The sequence below is a fragment of the Eucalyptus grandis genome, chromosome 4, assembly GCF_016545825.1.
Source record: "Eucalyptus grandis isolate ANBG69807.140 chromosome 4, ASM1654582v1, whole genome shotgun sequence".
In the NCBI taxonomy this organism is placed as follows: Eukaryota; Viridiplantae; Streptophyta; class Magnoliopsida; order Myrtales; family Myrtaceae; genus Eucalyptus; species Eucalyptus grandis.
Window position 1 is genome coordinate 14,416,739 of NC_052615.1, and position 17,097 is coordinate 14,433,835.

The window sequence follows — 17,097 nt, forward strand, 5'->3', positions numbered from 1 at the left end:
GCTTGGTAAAGATCAGCCGTCACCAAACAGTCTCACTTAAGGTTGTGCGACCTCAAGAGTTGCTTGAGTCACATGATCCAAGCGTCACTTGAGTCATGAGACCTAGGTGATCATTGTTTGAGTCACGCAACCTAGGGGACACGTGACCTTAAGCAACCCCCTGGTCATGGCCACCCAAGCGACGATCGCTAGGTGGTCGCGACCTCCACGCGACAATTGCTAGGGTCACGCAACCCCTCAAGTGGTGATCACCACCGCACGCTACCCTTTGGATGATGTTCACCGGCCTCTATTCGGCTTCTTCGGAGAAGATGAATAGTGATGAGTAGTGACGGCGCTAAAACTTGTATTTCGATAATATAACTTCCAAAAAGATTCATGACCTACTTTGGGTTAAAGGCCTTTAAAATCCTATGGGAAATGCAATTGTATTTCCCCAAAACCAAGCAAAAAATGAACAAAAACTATTTGCATTTGATTAAGGAATTTTAGAGTCTCAAAGCTCATTTAAAATGCCAAACCAAATGAAGGCGTATATACCTTAGTACATTAGTATTACTCTACGAAAATATCAAATGAGGGACTTGGAATGTGATTTTTCCTGGTCCTTGAATGAGGAACGAGGATGCACTGTCTGAACGATGACCTCGAGTCAGACTATTTTAACAGGCCGGTCGATCAGGTGGGTCATCCCTTTTGACTTCTGGAACCAAAGCGAGAGACGAGTTCGCTGTGACGAATGAAGACGCGAGGTGCTCCTCGTGTTCATCTATTTTCGACGAGTTTGATAAATTTCATCTGCGCACCCACACGCTCGCCGCCGCCTTTGACCGTTCCAAGCTTAGGCGTCCGCATGATGTTGTCCCTGCGTGCCCGCGACGATTAGATCCACCTCTCTGACTATTCAAAGCATCACACCGTGAATGGCGATCCCTCTCCCCTCTCCCCGCAACAGAAAAGACCTCGATATGCGCTCCCCCTTCGCAGGGCAGCAACTCCACGCATCGTCCACCTCCTCTCGCTGTCAACAGAGCCATGATCTTTGCGCTGTTTCTCGCTTTCTGTTTCTTTCTAGCATCGCCGCTGGCGCAAGCCGCAGACACTCTGTCGGCCAACCAGACGCTGCGAGATGGACAGACCTTGGTTTCATCTGGGCAAGTCTTTGAGTTTGGCTTCTTTAGTCCTAACAAGTCGAGTGCCAGGTATCTGGGCATTTGGTACAAGAACATCCCTCTCCAAGTCACTTGGGTGGCCAACAGGAACAACCCAATCACCAATGTCTCGGCAGAGTTGGCGCTGAGCTCGCAAGGATCAGTGTCTCTCCGAAATGGGTCAATGAGTTACTGGTCTGTGACCCCAGCTGGGGCCGTGAATGAGCCATTCTTGAGGCTCCTGGACAATGGCAATCTTGTTTTGAGTGATGCAAGTGCTTCTGATGGTTCAGGTGATTATCTCTGGCAGAGCTTTGATAACATAACTGACACTCTGCTGCCGGAGATGAAACTGGGGTGGAATTTGAGGACCGGTTTGAAGCGGAACATGACGTCATGGGCCTCAGAATCCGATCCCTTGAGCGGCCAGTACACGTTTAGCCTCGAGCCGCCGGAGGCTCCGCAATTGATTCTGTGGAAAGGGAGCCAGAAGCAGTATCGATGGGGGCCTTGGAATGGCGAGAGGTTCAGTGGGAGTAATGAGCTCAAGGCCAATGAGGTGTTCAATCCAATGTTCATTTCCAGCCCTGAAGAGGTGTATTACACATACACGGTGGTCGAAAATTCGACCCTATCGAGATTCATTGTGACCCCAGAGGGTGCGATTCAATATCTCGCTTGGATGAACAATCAATGGACAAATTTGGTTACTTTACAGAGGGATTATTGTGATACTTATGGCATCTGCGGGCCATATGGGACTTGCTATGATTCCTATGATGGAAATTGCAGGTGCTTGAAGGGGTTCAGGAAAAACAATTCGAGCCCCCTTGATTGGACCAGTGGGTGCTCCCGGGTATGGAATTTGAGTTGTGGAAATGGTGACGGCTTTGTGAAGTACAAGGATTTGAAGCTGCCAGATACTTCACGTCTGTATGGGAATAGCAGCTTGAACCTTGAGGAATGCAAGACGGAATGTTTGAAGAATTGCTCTTGTATGGCATTCACTAGGGTAGATGTCCATGGAAATGGCGGGGATTGTCTTTTGTGGTTTGGGGATTTGGTTGACATGAAGAACTATCCTTCAGGCGGAGATGTCATATATATACGAATGGCAAAGGCGGAGATAGGTACTGATCCATCTAGCTCTTACTGATTTTCACTCGCCATCACTAGGTAGCTTTAAAAAGGTTTTTGGTTGAATAGCTGCCAAGGAAATCCATGTCCTTGCCTGGAAATGCTTTATGTGAATGTGATGACATGGTTATAGTTAATATGCTCATTGAGGAGACTCAAATTCGTTCACTGTTGTGTTTGCGTCATGTGCACTAAGATCTGTCACTTACATAGGATCATTAAAGCCCTGGAAGTTCATTAAGAAATGCTTCTTTCTGTATGTGAAATCACATAGCATGTCCTAGTTATACACATTGATTTATGCTTGATGTTAGATAAAAAAAACAAGTACAAGAAACTTGTCTGTATTGAATATTCTGTGATGAGGAGAGCACAGTGGCACAGATAAGAACTTTTGCCGTGTGGTTACTAAGCTCTCTGTTTGAGTATGACAGCATATGATTATTTTGAAATTTTTCAATGAGTAGATGCAAATGCTCGAGCTAAGAGGAGAAGGCGTATAGTAATCGCCATTGGCATATCTGTCTCAACGGTATGTGGAATGCTTATACTAACGTTCTTTGGCCAGTATGCTCTCCGGAGAAGGAAAGAGAGAAGGAGAGGTAAAGTCATTATCACGGCATAAAACTATTTGTTGCAAACAGCATGCTTCTTGCTTCTCTCATTATGAATAAGAAAAGTAAGAAATTGATGAAAGTGTGTTCATGACTCTTTATCTTTACATGTTCCTTTCTTGCTTATTATGCTAAAATTTCCTTCAATGAAACCATACCTGAAAGGCCTATAAATCTATTAACATCCTTAATGAGGGCCTAAGAAAACATTGGTTAGCGTAGCATCACATCCAGCTTCAGTGTGAGAGAACACTCTCTGTGATGATAACCACTTTCAGGAAACAAATGCTTCATAAAGTTGCTTTAATTCCCTTTGCTCAACAAACCCCCAGGATATGCTGGACTTTGTCATATTTTTGAGATTGTGGTGCATAATTACGCGTTTGTTTATGCTGATGGCTGATTTATATCCTCTGTTGTAGCTACATACTCAGTTTATCGAGATTCAGGAGATGGTGGTCCGGAGGAAGACCTTGAATTACCCCTTCTTGATATCGTTGCAGTTGCTGATGCCACAAACAATTTCTCTTTCCAAAACAAGGTTGGGCAGGGTGGGTTCGGTGAAGTATACAAGGTACTTTTTTTGGCCAAAGTATACTAGGAAGTTAAAAAGTCACATTTTTCTCATATTAACTCAATGAAGATGGTTTTGAATATGAGAAGATGATTTTATAATTCTTTTCTACTTTGCTCTTACTAACACGTAATGCGCTATCTGCCAGGGCATATTGCCCACCGGGCAAGATGTTGCTGTGAAGAGGCTCTCACTGAACTCTGGGCAGGGCCTGAAAGAGTTCAAGAACGAGGTTATACTGATTGCCAAACTTCAACACCGGAATCTTGTGAAGCTCCTAGGATGCTGCATTCATGGAGACGAAAGAATGTTAATCTACGAGTACTTGCCGAACCAAAGCTTGGACCACCACCTTTTCAGTGCGACCTTCACCCCATTTGCACTTTTTCAACCTGCTTGAGATTCTACAGTTTTTCCCTCAATAACTCATCTCATATTTTGTGAAGATCCAATTAAACGGAAACTTGTGACCTGGAAGACACGCTTCAGCATCATCATGGGAATTGCCCGTGGACTTCTCTATCTCCATGAAGACTCCAGGCTGAGAATCATCCACCGAGACCTCAAACCAAGCAACATCTTACTAGACAGCGAGATGGATCCTAAAATCTCAGATTTTGGAATTGCAAAAACATTTACCGTAGAAAATGCTGGAGAAATGACCAACAGAATAGTTGGGACATAGTAAGTTTTTCTACTGTTAGCTTCAAGGAATATTTTTTAATTTGTGGATATTCTGATGCTCTATTTCTGTCTTACAGCGGTTATATGTCTCCCGAGTATGCGATGAAAGGCCATTTTTCAGTAAAATCAGACGTGTTTAGTTTTGGAGTACTGTTACTGGAGATTGTGAGCGGCCACAAGAATTGGGGATTTTATCACCCAGACCACAACCTCAATCTCGTTGGACATGTAAGTATTCCCCTGCTTGTGCTTGGCTCGGATTGGATGCTTGGTCTTCAATCTTTCTGTTGTTCTATGATATGTATTAACTTGTTATGAACGTATTTTCAGGCATGGAAACTATGGACCGAGGGGAATGCATTTGGACTAGTAGATGTCCTGATGGAGGAAGAATTTCCTTTGAAGGAAGTGCTGAGGTGCATCCAGGTAGGACTCTTGTGCGTGCAGCAGCGACCCGAAGACCGGCCAACAATGTCATCGGCCGTGCTTATGTTAGGCAGCGAGACTTCTGATGTTTCTCAGCCTAAGGAACCGGGATTAAGTGCCGAGAGCTTCGCTATGAGCACTGACTCATCCTCTAGTGTTAAAATACCTAACTTTTCCAATGATGTAACTATCACAGCTCTACAGAGCAGATGAAAGCATGATAAGAATACTCGAGCAACGAGAAGAGTAACAGGTTATACATACTTTTATACACGAAAAGTATATAGGGTGCAGATGTGTACAGGTTCTTCATATTATTTTTGTTTTTTGTTATAAATGATTCATAAGATTTAGATATTCATGCAGAGTGTTACTACTTCTGGGTAAGTTAACAGCTATGCCTGCTTTATTCCTTCAACAAGGACTCAAAAGTTCAGCAACTAGGAGTTTTGAAACTTGAAATGGCATTAAATCCTTCACTTCAAAGTATGGAAATAGCTGAGGCGTGACTGTACTGCCTCAGGGCAACAACAAATCTACTATAAGTAATCTACTATAAGTATAAATGCCTGTCAGCGAATTGTTAGCCAAAACAGAAAACAAGACGTGCAGCTGATCCCGTTTTCTAATGTCACATGTTAGAATCCGGTGCTCCCTTAAAGTGATAACCTAAATCAATAACATGAGTGATTATTCTATAGTTTGTAATTTTTTTATTATAAGATTGAAATATCTCACGTCGCTTGACCGTGGGGTTCATATGCTTAGTTTTTATAAACATGTGATTGCCTTCATTTATTGACTTAAGCTTTTGAATTGAACATTCCAATAAGATATCATAATCATGTCTTGCCACAATTTATTTCATGTGTTCGATCACCCGACCCGGCTCACACGTAAAAGAGGGTGTTGAAATTTCCCTTTTATTAGCTGAATTTTAAAATCAGACTTTCTAATTATAAAATCAAAGAGTTAAAATTTAAAAAGTGAATAGTTATTTATTTAATTCGCTCTGCAATCATTATCATCATCATCACATATAGTCTCTATTTTATCGAACCTTCCTTCACAATGATTTCATCTCTATTTTATTGAACCGCGTTTCCTGTTTGACCATCCTTCATGAACTTAATTAAATATACTCGGCAGCCAATAGCAACGAGCAACAGCATCTAATCAACCTGGACCTTTCGGGAGATTTTCAAAAATGAAAGGAAAAAAGATGTTGACTAGCGCAATTAATGGCGTTCCCTCGGGTTCCCGGGACTGGGAGTACCTTCCTGTGTAATGATGCATCTTGAATCAACAGCAGGCATTAAAAAAAACTAAAGGTGCGCTAATGCAAGTAATCTATATGATAAATAAAGGAGAACCTTCCTGTGGAATGAAGAAAAGTCAAGCTTGGACCGGTGATGTTGAAGTCGCCGCTTCATGGCACATTTTCCACTGGTATACATTGAGATATTCCTGTTTTGATGGTTATGAAGCATAAGCAAGCTGCATCCCCATGTACGTACGGCATGAACACTCGAACGGTGTCATTGCACATCCTGGTTTTGTTTCTTCTGCTTCATTCGACTGATTCTTCGGACACCCTTGCCCCAAATGATACCTTGAAAGATGGTGATGTCTTAATCTCCCAAGGAAGAAAATTTGCTCTTGGTTTCTTCAGCCCAGGAAAGTCAACCTCTCATTACCTGGGGATTTGGTACTATGGACAACCGGAGCAAACCGTTGTTTGGGTTGCTAACAGAGAGCATCCCCTGAATGATACTTCAGGAGTTCTTGCATTGGATCGCTATGGAAACTTGGCGATCAATGCAAACAATGGAAGCTTCCTCATTTGGTCAACCAATGTTTCGTCAATGAATTTAGATAATTCTACCACTGCTCAGCTTTTGGATTCAGGTAATCTGGTTTTGAAGCATGATTTAAGCAAAATGGTTGTTTGGCAGAGCTTTGATTATCCCACGGATACCTATCTTCCGTCCATGAAGCTTGGGTTGGACCGGAGAGCAGGTTTGGACCGATTCGTGACGTCTTGGAAATCCGAAGATGATCCAGCACCGGGCAGTTGTTCATACAGGTTTGAACCAACAGGGTACCCACAGTTGTTCCTTTACAAGGGTCGAGCTCCGTATTGGCGTGGCGGAGCAATAATTGAGAAAAAGCAGGGTGCTGTTCCCGAGATGGCTAATGATTTGGTCTATAATATCACAATTACGATTAACGCGATGGAGGTTTCTCTGATGTATGGCATCGCCAATGCATCAGTTGTCCCTAGATATGTGGCATACGAGTCAGGGCTCCTTAAACACTTCATATGGCACGATGAAGAGCAGCGGTGGACCGAGTTTTCTTCCCAACCAAAGGAGCAGTGTGACTACTACGGCAAGTGTGGGCCTAATGGCAACTGTGGTGCAAACTATGCAGATCAGTTCGACTGCACATGCCTGCCTGGCTTTGAGCCCAAGTCTCCGGGCGTCACTGTGTAGAAGTGGGGAAGGTTTCGTGAAGGTGGAACGAGTGAAGTTGCCTGACACTTCAACAGCCCATGTCGACATGAACCTAAGCTTGAACAAGTGTGAGCAGGAATGCTTGAGTGATTGCAATTGCACAGCTTATTCGAGTGCAAATGAAACTATGGGGGAATTCGGATGCCTTAAATGGTATGGAGATTTAATGGTTACAAGAGAATATTCAGATTTGGGTCAAGATTTATATGTGCGGGTGGATGCAATTGACTTAGGTACTCGTTGCGGATATCTACTTCAAATATTTTTGCTACTGTTCTCGGGTTGTAATTGTTGTCCCAATTTCTACTTCTCATCTTAACGAAACTGCTTGCTTCTGATAGTTCATGTTATAAACTGCACTTGCTGCATTAATTTCGATAATATGTGCTAGTTCAATGTCATTGGCACACTTCTCATGCCTTATTTCTACAGCTCGCTATAGGAAAAAGAGTACATTTGTGAAGAAGGCAATGGTGGCACTATCGGTATCTGCACTACTGTTGCTGCTCTTAGGCTCCCTTATGTACTGCCGTATGTTGAAGAGGAAAAGAGGTGGGTGATCAGCCTTAATAGAAGCTTTTTCTGCTATATTTAAAATTGTCTATTTTACAAGTAGGTATTGATTTCGATCTTCAGGGTTAAGAAATCAATTAAATTTAAATTGGGGTTAATCTAGCCAGGATTTTATCTTAAAGGGTGGTTCATTTCAGTACTGCAAACCTCGACCAATAAAGCTGCACAGACGCAGATAGATGGAGAATGCTGTATTGCAATTCATCTTGAAATTGAGCCTATGTGCATTGATCTTGAGGAACCAGCGATATGGACATTGTTGGATTAAAAATTTGTAGTGCTCGTCCCTGTAAAGAAAATTTCCCAAATTTGCCAGAACAGTGAAAAAAAAGAAGCATTACACTATTGCTTTAATTTCTTAAACATTTTATTCCTCTTTATGACAGCAGATAGAAGAGGGCGTAATCCTCTTGCTAGCGTTACCACAAGCTCAGCATATTTCAATGATCTTCCAGGTCTGAAAGACCTCAACAGTGAAGGTAGACAAAAAAATGATCTACCACTCTTTGATTTTAAAACTGTAGCTGCAGCCACAAACAATTTTTCCTCAGTCAATGAGCTTGGCCAAGGCGGTTTTGGATCTGTATATAAGGTAATTAATCTCCCTATTTGACTGATTCCAAATGGTTATTGAGTATTAACTTTATGAAGTCTACCAACTTCATTTATCTTATGTTTATGGGGATTGATGTCCTCGAAGAAATTTGTCAGAAATGAGCTAGTTTTATTGCGAAGGACCTTTTTGTATTTTGAAATTGTCTAAAGGTATTGCAATCTGGTTACCTTCACTAAATCCATGGAGGTGTCTCTGTAGTGATTCTGATCTTCCAGTCATCGCAGACCCAGGATGGAAGTGACTAATAAAAGACGAGTGCGAAGAAGTAGAAAACAGCACAAGTCATGCTGCTCTTTATTTTCTTTGGTCATGTAACATGTTGCTTCTCCATTTTTGTAAGTCATAAAAACTTATAGTGAGTGCAAATGACACATCCTCTTGGCAAGTTTAACAGCCTAATAAATCTTGAAATCTACTCATGACAGCTTTCAAGCGACCAGCTTCGTTTCTCAGGTTTAAATACTTATTCTTGTGATGTGTTCATTTTCACAGGGTGTGATGAATCACGGAACAGAAATAGCAGTTAAAAGACTCTCGAAATATTCGGGACAAGGAAATGAAGAGTTCAAGAATGAAGTCCGATTGATTGCCAAACTCCAACACCGGAATCTGGTGAAAATCATAGGTTGCTGCATTCAAGAAGACGAGGAACTGTTAATTTATGAGTATTTGCCCAACAACAGCTTGGATTCATTCCTTTTTGGTAAGTTCTCTCTTCCAGTGGGCCATAATTTCAGTACTACACAGAGTATTATGGATAATAACTTGAGGAAATCCCCAAATTCCAGATGATACAAGGAGATCACTTCTGAATTGGGAAAAAAGGTTTGAAATTGCGTATGGGGTAGCTCGAGGACTCATGTATTTACACCAGGATTCGTCATTGAGGATAATCCATAGAGATTTGAAAGCTAGCAATGTCTTACTGGATGTTGCATTGAACCCCAAAATTTCAGATTTTGGGATGGCTAGGATATGTGGAGGAGACCAAATTGAAGGAAAAACGAAGCGTGTGGTCGGGACATAGTAAGTGTTTTTCTTGAGCATTAAATTCTGCTTTGCTCGATTAGATAGTGAGAAATTAGAACAAATAAGATGAGCTTGGTTCCAACTATTTTCTTTCATACTAAGATTTCAACCTTGAATTATCTTCCCTAAAATTTGACAAGGAAGTTCATATGGTGAATGAGATGTTGATTACTTCTCTGTTGTGGCTTCCATAGTGGGTACATGGCACCAGAGTATGCTCTGCAAGGCCGGTTTTCAATAAAATCAGATGTCTACAGTTATGGAGTTCTGTTGTTGGAGATCATTACAGGCCAAAGAAATAATGGGTGCTATCATATGAGCCCCTTTTGCAATTTAATTGGCCATGTAAGTATGAAAGTGTCATATTATTCAATGCAATGCACAATTTGACCAACCCCTACATTCGCATTTTCACAATCCAAGGTGCTTGGTACGTGTTCTTCCCAGGTATGGGAGCTGTGGAAAGAAGGCAAATGCACGGACATTGTTGACAGATCAATGGACAATGCATATTCTGAGGAAATGGTATTGCGGTGCATTCAAATCGGTCTCTTGTGCGTGCAAAGATATGCATTGGATAGACCAACTATGTCCACAGTGGTTTTCATGTTGGGGAACGCTGATGTGTTACTTCCATCCCCGAAACAGCCAGCGTTCATCGACGAGAGTGCCCGGCAATAATATTCAGTTGACATGTAACAGAACATGTTCTGTTAACGGAGTTACAATTAGTGTTGTTGAAGCTCGCTAGTCGCATGCCCTCATAAGGGAACTGTGTAATCTACTGAAGTTGAGAAATGAGATACTTCCTGTATGAGTAGAAAGATGACACCTAAAGGCTAATGGTGTCATATATGAGGCAAGTGTTCCTGTGCTTATGAGAAAAGTTTATAAATAGATGAGATACAATAGACTTCTGTTAAAAATTTCCTTAATTTATTAAGTGGGCTCATTCATTGTCTCATAACCAGAAAGATGTACATGTGAATAACTGTTGCTGCTTTCATTTTATGTTGGCAGGAAGTCATCAAATTGCATCTTGAGACAGAAAAAGATCCTCAACCTTCTCTTTATTTACCTTAATTTTGCGTTACAAATTCACATTGACCGTGCTTAACGGGAATCCTTTAGTTCACCCACAAACTTGAATATGAAAATGAATAAATTAAGAGCCAGGGTGACGTTGAAACCGATTCTAGGCAAATGGTCCTCTAGTATTATACATTTTATCTCTTTTCGCTCACTTCTTTGGTGAACAGCTCTTAATGTCACCATAACAAATATAAGTAAATTAATCGTGTTCCTAAATGACACTGTAGTAGGTTGACCTTATTCTGTCTGAACCCGAGCGTTCTGTCATCTAACTGATTAATCATAAAAGAGAATTTATCATTGGTCTTCTAATTTTAGGGGAATCTGTTATGTCAATGCGTGCTGCTATCCTAACAAGAATTGGTCATAATTAGAAGACAATCTCTTTATTTAAGCCTCTTATTTAGTAGAATACTGTTCTTCTTTTTCCCTTTCCAATTTCTTCCGGCACACAATCATGAAAAGCCCCACTACTCCATGTCACCACAACCTTCCTTTTGGTAAAAGTTATCTGCATACCATAATACAGTTTCGCAACCTAAATTTTGGGTGAATCACCTAGAATTAGGCTAATGGACTGCTGAGTCTAAACTAAACTAGGCCATACCAATTCGCAATTTAAGTTCAAATTCTTAACATGCAATTAATTTTTAATCAGTAGTCGTCACTAATCTATTTTTGGTGGGTCGATTAGAAACTCAAATAAAGTAACGGGAGATTTACTTTACTCCTACGAATGAGTTCAAGAACTCGAGACTTGATTACGCTAGATTTTTCTAATACCATTTCGGTACCTTTATCTTTTATTTTGAAAAAAAAATGTTTTGCAAGCAGTTTGAATTTATTTTAATTCATTATCCTAACATATCAGGTGTTCATGCAGGTGCGCAAATCATCAATTTAACATTAAAAAAAAAAAAAGCAGTGAATAAATTGTAGGTCATATCTCATGGCATCAAAAGCATCTGCAATATTATATCAAAATTCATATCTACAATTCTAGATATGATTTTTAATTAACACACAATTTCTTTTTGAAATTTTTTTCTCTTGTTTAATAAAATCTTATCTATATGCAATGCAACCAAACGACCTAATTCTAATGATGGACAATTTTAACTAATTGGGACCTAGCAACAATCACTAAATGACATGCATTTTATGAATCTAATTCTATATGATATGCACATGATATTTCTATTCTCTTAAAAAAAAATGCAATATATCATAATATGCAATGACGCCCTAATTTTAGTTTTTCCTTTTTCTTTTATGAAATTCGAAACTAAAATTGCCAAATAATTAAACGTGCAATTCAAAAAAACTAACATCCTAAATGAATGCATTTCTTATTTTTTATTTTAGAAATTCAAAATAAAATTCCTATTCTAAATATGCAAGATAACTCTAAGATGATGAATATTCTAAAATGAACCTAATCTATCTCAAATATATATATTTTTTTATTTTTTCCTTTTTACAAAAACAAAATTAACTCAAATCATACGACGGCAAATCAAAGCAAGATAAGATTGATATTCAAAAGTCGACAAATCATATTTCGCGCATGAGATCGGATTGATCAATTTTAAATAACGTGAGATTAGATTTGTGATCTTCCAAGTGATTGTGAGTTGGATTTCGAGCGCGAAAATCGATTGTTAATCCCTAATTTAAAAGGCTTCTTGAATTTCAATATCAATCGGGGATTTTCAATAAGATGCACCAAGGAATAATTAGAAGTAAAATATGAAAAAAAAAATAAAAACTAAAAAATAAAATAAAATCTATCTAATTTGTGGCCAACGACGATGAAGCCGGCTTCCCGGCCCAAGCCAAGGTTGGCCAGCGGTGTACTCGCGGTGCGGAGACCCGAAGTCTGTTCTCTATTCTTCCACTAAAGAATATCTCCACACGTCTAAATTCTTCACGAGCTCCTGGCCTAAAATTAATCTTCTTCTTGCATGAAGTGAAATCATAAAACCCACAAGCTGTCTACGAGACAAAACTCAACAGAAGACAAATTCACCGCGTGCACTTATTTGACCAAATCGTGTTCTTTTTCCAACTGCGGCAACTTTATCCCTCTTTTCCGAACACGTGAGACGCCACGGTTTTGTTGCTGGACGTAGACAAAGGCACCGGTAAACCTGCAAAAACAGAGAGTAGTAATCCTCGGGGCTTGGCTCAGCAATTCGTGGTGCTGCGGGGATGCTTGGGATCAGCCGGAGATGTTACGGTGGTGCGGCGACTTCTAGCGTCGGGTCGCAGCAGCGGTGGTGCTCGGAGACGGCGAGCGGGGGGCTCAGCTGCTGCAGGTCACGGGCGGAGCAGAGGCACTGCAAGCGGCGGACAGCGGACACGAGCGGTGGCTTCTGGCCTCAGGTTGTAGCGGCGGCGAGGTGGACGGGGTCGCGAGCAGCAGCGGCGGGCGTCAGTGCTGGGTCACGAGATCTGCAGACTGCAGACGAGGCGGAGGCGCAGGCAGAGGCGCGGGATCTCGAGGTTGCGGGCGGCGCAGGAGCAACGGCGTCGGGGTACTACTGTAGTGCAGCGACAGCAGACGCGGGGGGACGAGCGAGCGTCGGCGCTCGGGCGGAGAGGCAGGCGCGGGCCGGCAGCGCGGCGGTGATCGGCGAGGTGGCTGGCGCTAGCGCGGTGACCGGCGCTGGGGCGGTGCGAGTGCTGGCGTCGCGGGTCGCTGCAGGGGCGCGGAGGCGGAGGTGTCGACGACGACGAGGAGGCTGCCCGAAGAAGAAGAACAGTGCTGCTCTGTGCTGTTCATTTTTTTTTTCTTTTTCTTTTTATTTCACCTCTCGCGTCCCTCTCTCACGTCACTTTCTATCCGTCTCCTTCTGCAGTTGCTGCTGCACAGCTTTTCCTTTTGACTTTTTCCTCTAAAGCTTTTTCTCTTTTGTTTCTGTGTTGTGTTCTTAGAAGAACGAAGAAAGCCCCCTTTGCCTAGTGATCCGAAGAAAAACCCCAAGTTGTGGCCGTGTATTTCTACTGTGTGGCCCTCCTTAAATCATACGCGAATAATTTATTTATAGGTCAAGAATTAAGATTTTAATTTTTTTCAAATTGATATCTACGAAGATATTTTTTCCAAACGCAATATTTACTTTTTCAAACGCAATATTTGCTCACACTTGCCCTATCCAAACATATCCCAGAAAAAATGTAAAATCTCTATTTTTCATAAGATAATCTTCACTCATTAAAAAAAAAAAAAGGCTTGGGCCAATTTGCTCGCTTCGTGAACTTAGCCCGATCTATCAATTTAAAACTTAGAACCACCAATTCGAACCGATCCAATGTAAATGCAAATTAAAAATAAATGCACATAAAATTATATGCTATATAAGGGTTAAAAATTAATCTCTAATTTTTGTGCCATAAATAACTAAATGGGTTGTCCAAAATTTGGGTGTTGATGCCGTTGGCAATAAAAGTGTGACAGTTGCATGCTGCAAGGTCCAAAGAACTAGTGCAAATTCAAGCAGCCTACTGTGGTTATATATCTATTAAAATGAAGTTGACTGAAAAGGTCATTGGAAAGCTTCATTTTTAGGGCAGTTAACTATAAATAGTTCTTGGAGCAAGAAGTACTGACTCTAGGAGTACCTTATCCGTGTGAATTTGTGTCCCTCCAAGAATGACGCATCTTAATCATTGTCAGGCAAAACAAATAATTCATTGTAAACAAAAGGACAAGCGAATCAAATAATAATGAAATGGACAAAAGGAAGGAAATGAAATTGAACATTAGATTTACTAGTTGGTGTGATCTACGTGCATAGGGAGAAGAACACATTTTTACTATAGAAACAAGTGACACAATGGATAACACAATCACTCAAGTACTCAAACACACACCCTCTTAGTGTTTCCCAGCCCCTATAATTACACTTAGTGACTGATTCACTATTTAGACCCTTGCAATTTTTAGTGAAATCTCACTTGGTTAAATCTCTTGGGTGAATTACAACAATAAAACCAATCTGAATTCTCTATTGAAGAACTCTCCACACATCTTCATTCTCTTCTGTGTAGTCTCAGAGTTCTGTCTCCTCTCGTGTCTAGTGTCTCACTTACCAATAACTTGTATTAGATGAATCGGAGTGTAGTAGAAATTACTATTTTGATGATGATGACTGCTTCTTCGCATGACCAGGAGCTCGTGAGAGAAGCCAAGATTTTCTATTAAATGAAATAGTCATCTCAAGTAAGAGAGACTATTCGGGGGAAAACAAGTCGAAGGAGCTAGAGTTACCATTGTTCGCTTTCAACGTGATTTCTTTGGCAACCAAGAACTTCAGCCACGAAAACAAGCTTGGGCAAGATAGTTTTGGCTGTGTTTACGAGGTAAGTTGATGCAAGCCAAGGGTAGGCTTTCTCAAAATGTAGGATCGAGAGAGTGACTCGCACACGGAAAAACAGGATGAACAGAAATTTCAGCACTGCACGAGCTCAAGAGAACAGTCGTATCTTTATTAATACAGATTAGATCGACCTGATTTCAAAGCCAAATGAACGAAAACTTCTAGTCCTACAATTTCTCTGTTTTGGGTTTTCTAAAATAAGCATTGTAGGATGGTCGAATTTGGGTTGGAAATAATGAACAAAATAGGAAAAGATAGAAACTCCGTTGGTTGCTCTTCTAGGCCTCCAAGGAAGTTGAGGGGGCACCGATTCTTCTAGATCAATGACTGCAACTCTTCAAGGATGTAGATTTCGAAAGCTCCGACTCTTCAAGGATGGAGTGAAAACTCTTATAGGTTTTCAAGGGTATGAACTCTACAAGATTCACGATACTTGCTTCAAAGCAAAGTTTTCATTCATCAAAAGTCGTTCGTCTTCTACTAGAAATTGGATGGCTTATATCATCAAAGAAATACAAACAGAGCATTGAAACTAGGAAAATAGTAAATAGAATAGAAACTAGAAACTAGTAAAAGAGTCTTCATGGCTCCCAAGGTGTCTTTGAAACTTCCGGGATGGACTCAAGATATCGATACGGCTTCTCGGTTTCGTCGAGCTTGAATGCGGGCCGATCTTCTTGGTCGAGAGAGTTGGTCTTCAATGTGGGCTGCATCATCCTCCCCATCTTTAAAAAAAGAATTCGTCCTCGAATTGTCGCCATCATCATCAGAAGAATCTCCCACATAAGGTGTTAAATGTTGAACGTTGAAAACGTCATGAATCTTCAAATGAGAAGGAAGATTTAATCGATACGCATTAGGATTGATGTGCTCAAGAACTTCGAGAGGTCCAAGCTTTCGATCACTAAGCTTGTTATAACTTCTGACGGGATGCCATTCCTATGGCAAATAAGCCCAAACAAAATCTCCAGGTTCAAAGCTAACTTCACGCCGCCGCTTGTCAATGCCCGTTTTATAGGATTTAGTTTTGCTCTCTAGTCTTTGATGTGACATCCTGAAATTCAACCCCGTTTCGATAAAGTGAAATTGGCATAACCCTTAAAAAATAGGAAAAGAACGATAGTGGGATGCAAATATGCAATACTGATGAAGGATTGGCCTCCCCTTTTGTCGTCTACGAAGGCTTCCTATGTCTCTCTCTCCCTCTCGGCTTCTTTGCTCTCTCAATGGCCATGTATGTCAATATGTGTGGCCCCCTTAAAACCCTACGCGAACAACGTTTTTATAGGCCAAAGATTAGGGTTTCAATTTCCTTTTCAAATCAACATCCATGAAGATTTCTTTCTTATTCTTGCAACTTTTCTTTCTGCCCACATTGATGGATACGTGAAGACTACACCCCACTTTCCTTTTTTCGTTGATTTCCTTTGTACGAAGCTGATCCTCCTCCTTGCATTATGGTCAACAGAATTGTCTAAGGATTTTGAGAATATTGACTCAATTTCATGGGTGCTCAAGATGGTCTCTCTTGTGGCCAAATCTTTGTCCGCACGCTTTCATCTTTTTTCTTGGAAGATATCATTTTATGTCCTTGTGCAGATTGAATATTCTTCGACCAAATAATTGCCCGCAAATTGGTCAAACATTAGGCTATTGTAATAGAATCCTCTCAAATTCCAAGTCTTGCAAAGATGAGCTCGCAATCCACCGTGATATCGTTGAATATTGGAATAATAATACAAATCTTTTCCGAAATGTACCCATCTCCCAACTTGTCAAATTAAAGCTTATTTTTCACCGGTCCATGCAAATGCGATAAAATAAATAAATAAAAACACCCTTAAAACTATATGCTGCGATTTACTATTTTTGTTTAGGGGTTAAAGTTCGGTCCTTAATTTTTTAATGAATAAACGGGTCACCAAAATTTAGGTGTCAACAACACCATAGTAGGTTCTCAAACAGGGGGCGAGGGTTTAACGACCACAACTAGTCATCATCGCTAAATTCTTCATGTTCCACCTCCTTAACCTCTTCGATCTCCCCTTCTTCCTCGCTCCAGTTGGTGGCCTCAACTGAGTACAACGGAGAATCAAAACTACCTTCAAGATTGGGATCCTTGACATCCACTACTGATCCACCCTCAGGATCCGCTGTGCCCTTCCCAAGCGCAGCCTATAAAACATACCGAGGCATATCAGATTCCAACACATGACCCTCCCTTCGCCTGTCATGATAGTGACGATACCATGACCAGTACCTATAAGGTACCTTCTCAAGTTCACCCACATCGACTCAGATAG

At 41.0% G+C, this 17,097-nt stretch overlaps 2 protein-coding genes across 3 annotated transcripts in view; both read left to right on the forward strand.

Moving 5' to 3' along the window:
* Positions 1-878: 878 nt before the first annotated feature.
* Positions 879-17,097, forward strand: part of LOC104441170 (G-type lectin S-receptor-like serine/threonine-protein kinase At4g27290) — a 36,014-nt gene continuing 19,795 nt past the window's right edge. Inside the window, exons 1-7 of one of the 2 annotated variants that reach the window (XM_039311364.1) lie at positions 879-2,281; positions 2,756-2,890; positions 3,325-3,476; positions 3,625-3,835; positions 3,923-4,160; positions 4,238-4,388; positions 4,491-4,962. In XM_039311364.1, coding sequence (XP_039167298.1) covers positions 1,036-2,281; positions 2,756-2,890; positions 3,325-3,476; positions 3,625-3,835; positions 3,923-4,160; positions 4,238-4,388; positions 4,491-4,799 — 2,442 coding nt within the window. In that variant the 5' untranslated portion in view covers positions 879-1,035 and the 3' untranslated portion in view covers positions 4,800-4,962. Of the gene's footprint in view, positions 2,282-2,755; positions 2,891-3,324; positions 3,477-3,624; positions 3,836-3,922; positions 4,161-4,237; positions 4,389-4,490; positions 4,963-17,097 lie in introns of those variants that run through there. The other variant, XM_039311363.1, reaches the window with a different exon arrangement.
* Positions 6,948-10,292, forward strand: LOC104442711 (G-type lectin S-receptor-like serine/threonine-protein kinase RKS1). The gene is made up of 7 exons (XM_039311371.1): positions 6,948-7,335; positions 7,535-7,654; positions 8,062-8,267; positions 8,784-8,994; positions 9,080-9,317; positions 9,515-9,665; positions 9,768-10,292. Exons 1-7 carry the CDS (start codon positions 6,993-6,995, stop codon positions 9,999-10,001), a joined length of 1,503 nt encoding a protein of 500 aa, XP_039167305.1. The 5' UTR covers positions 6,948-6,992; the 3' UTR covers positions 10,002-10,292.

Coding starts and splice junctions, on each gene's coding strand:
- LOC104442711 (XM_039311371.1), top strand. CDS start 6,993: ATGGCAACTGTGGTGCAAACTATGCAGATCAGTTCGACTGCACATGCC. Junction 7,336..7,534: donor GGTGGATGCAATTGACTTAG/GTACTCGTTGCG, acceptor TTATTTCTACAG/CTCGCTATAGGAAAAAGAGT. Junction 9,318..9,514: donor AAGCGTGTGGTCGGGACATA/GTAAGTGTTTTT, acceptor TGGCTTCCATAG/TGGGTACATGGCACCAGAGT.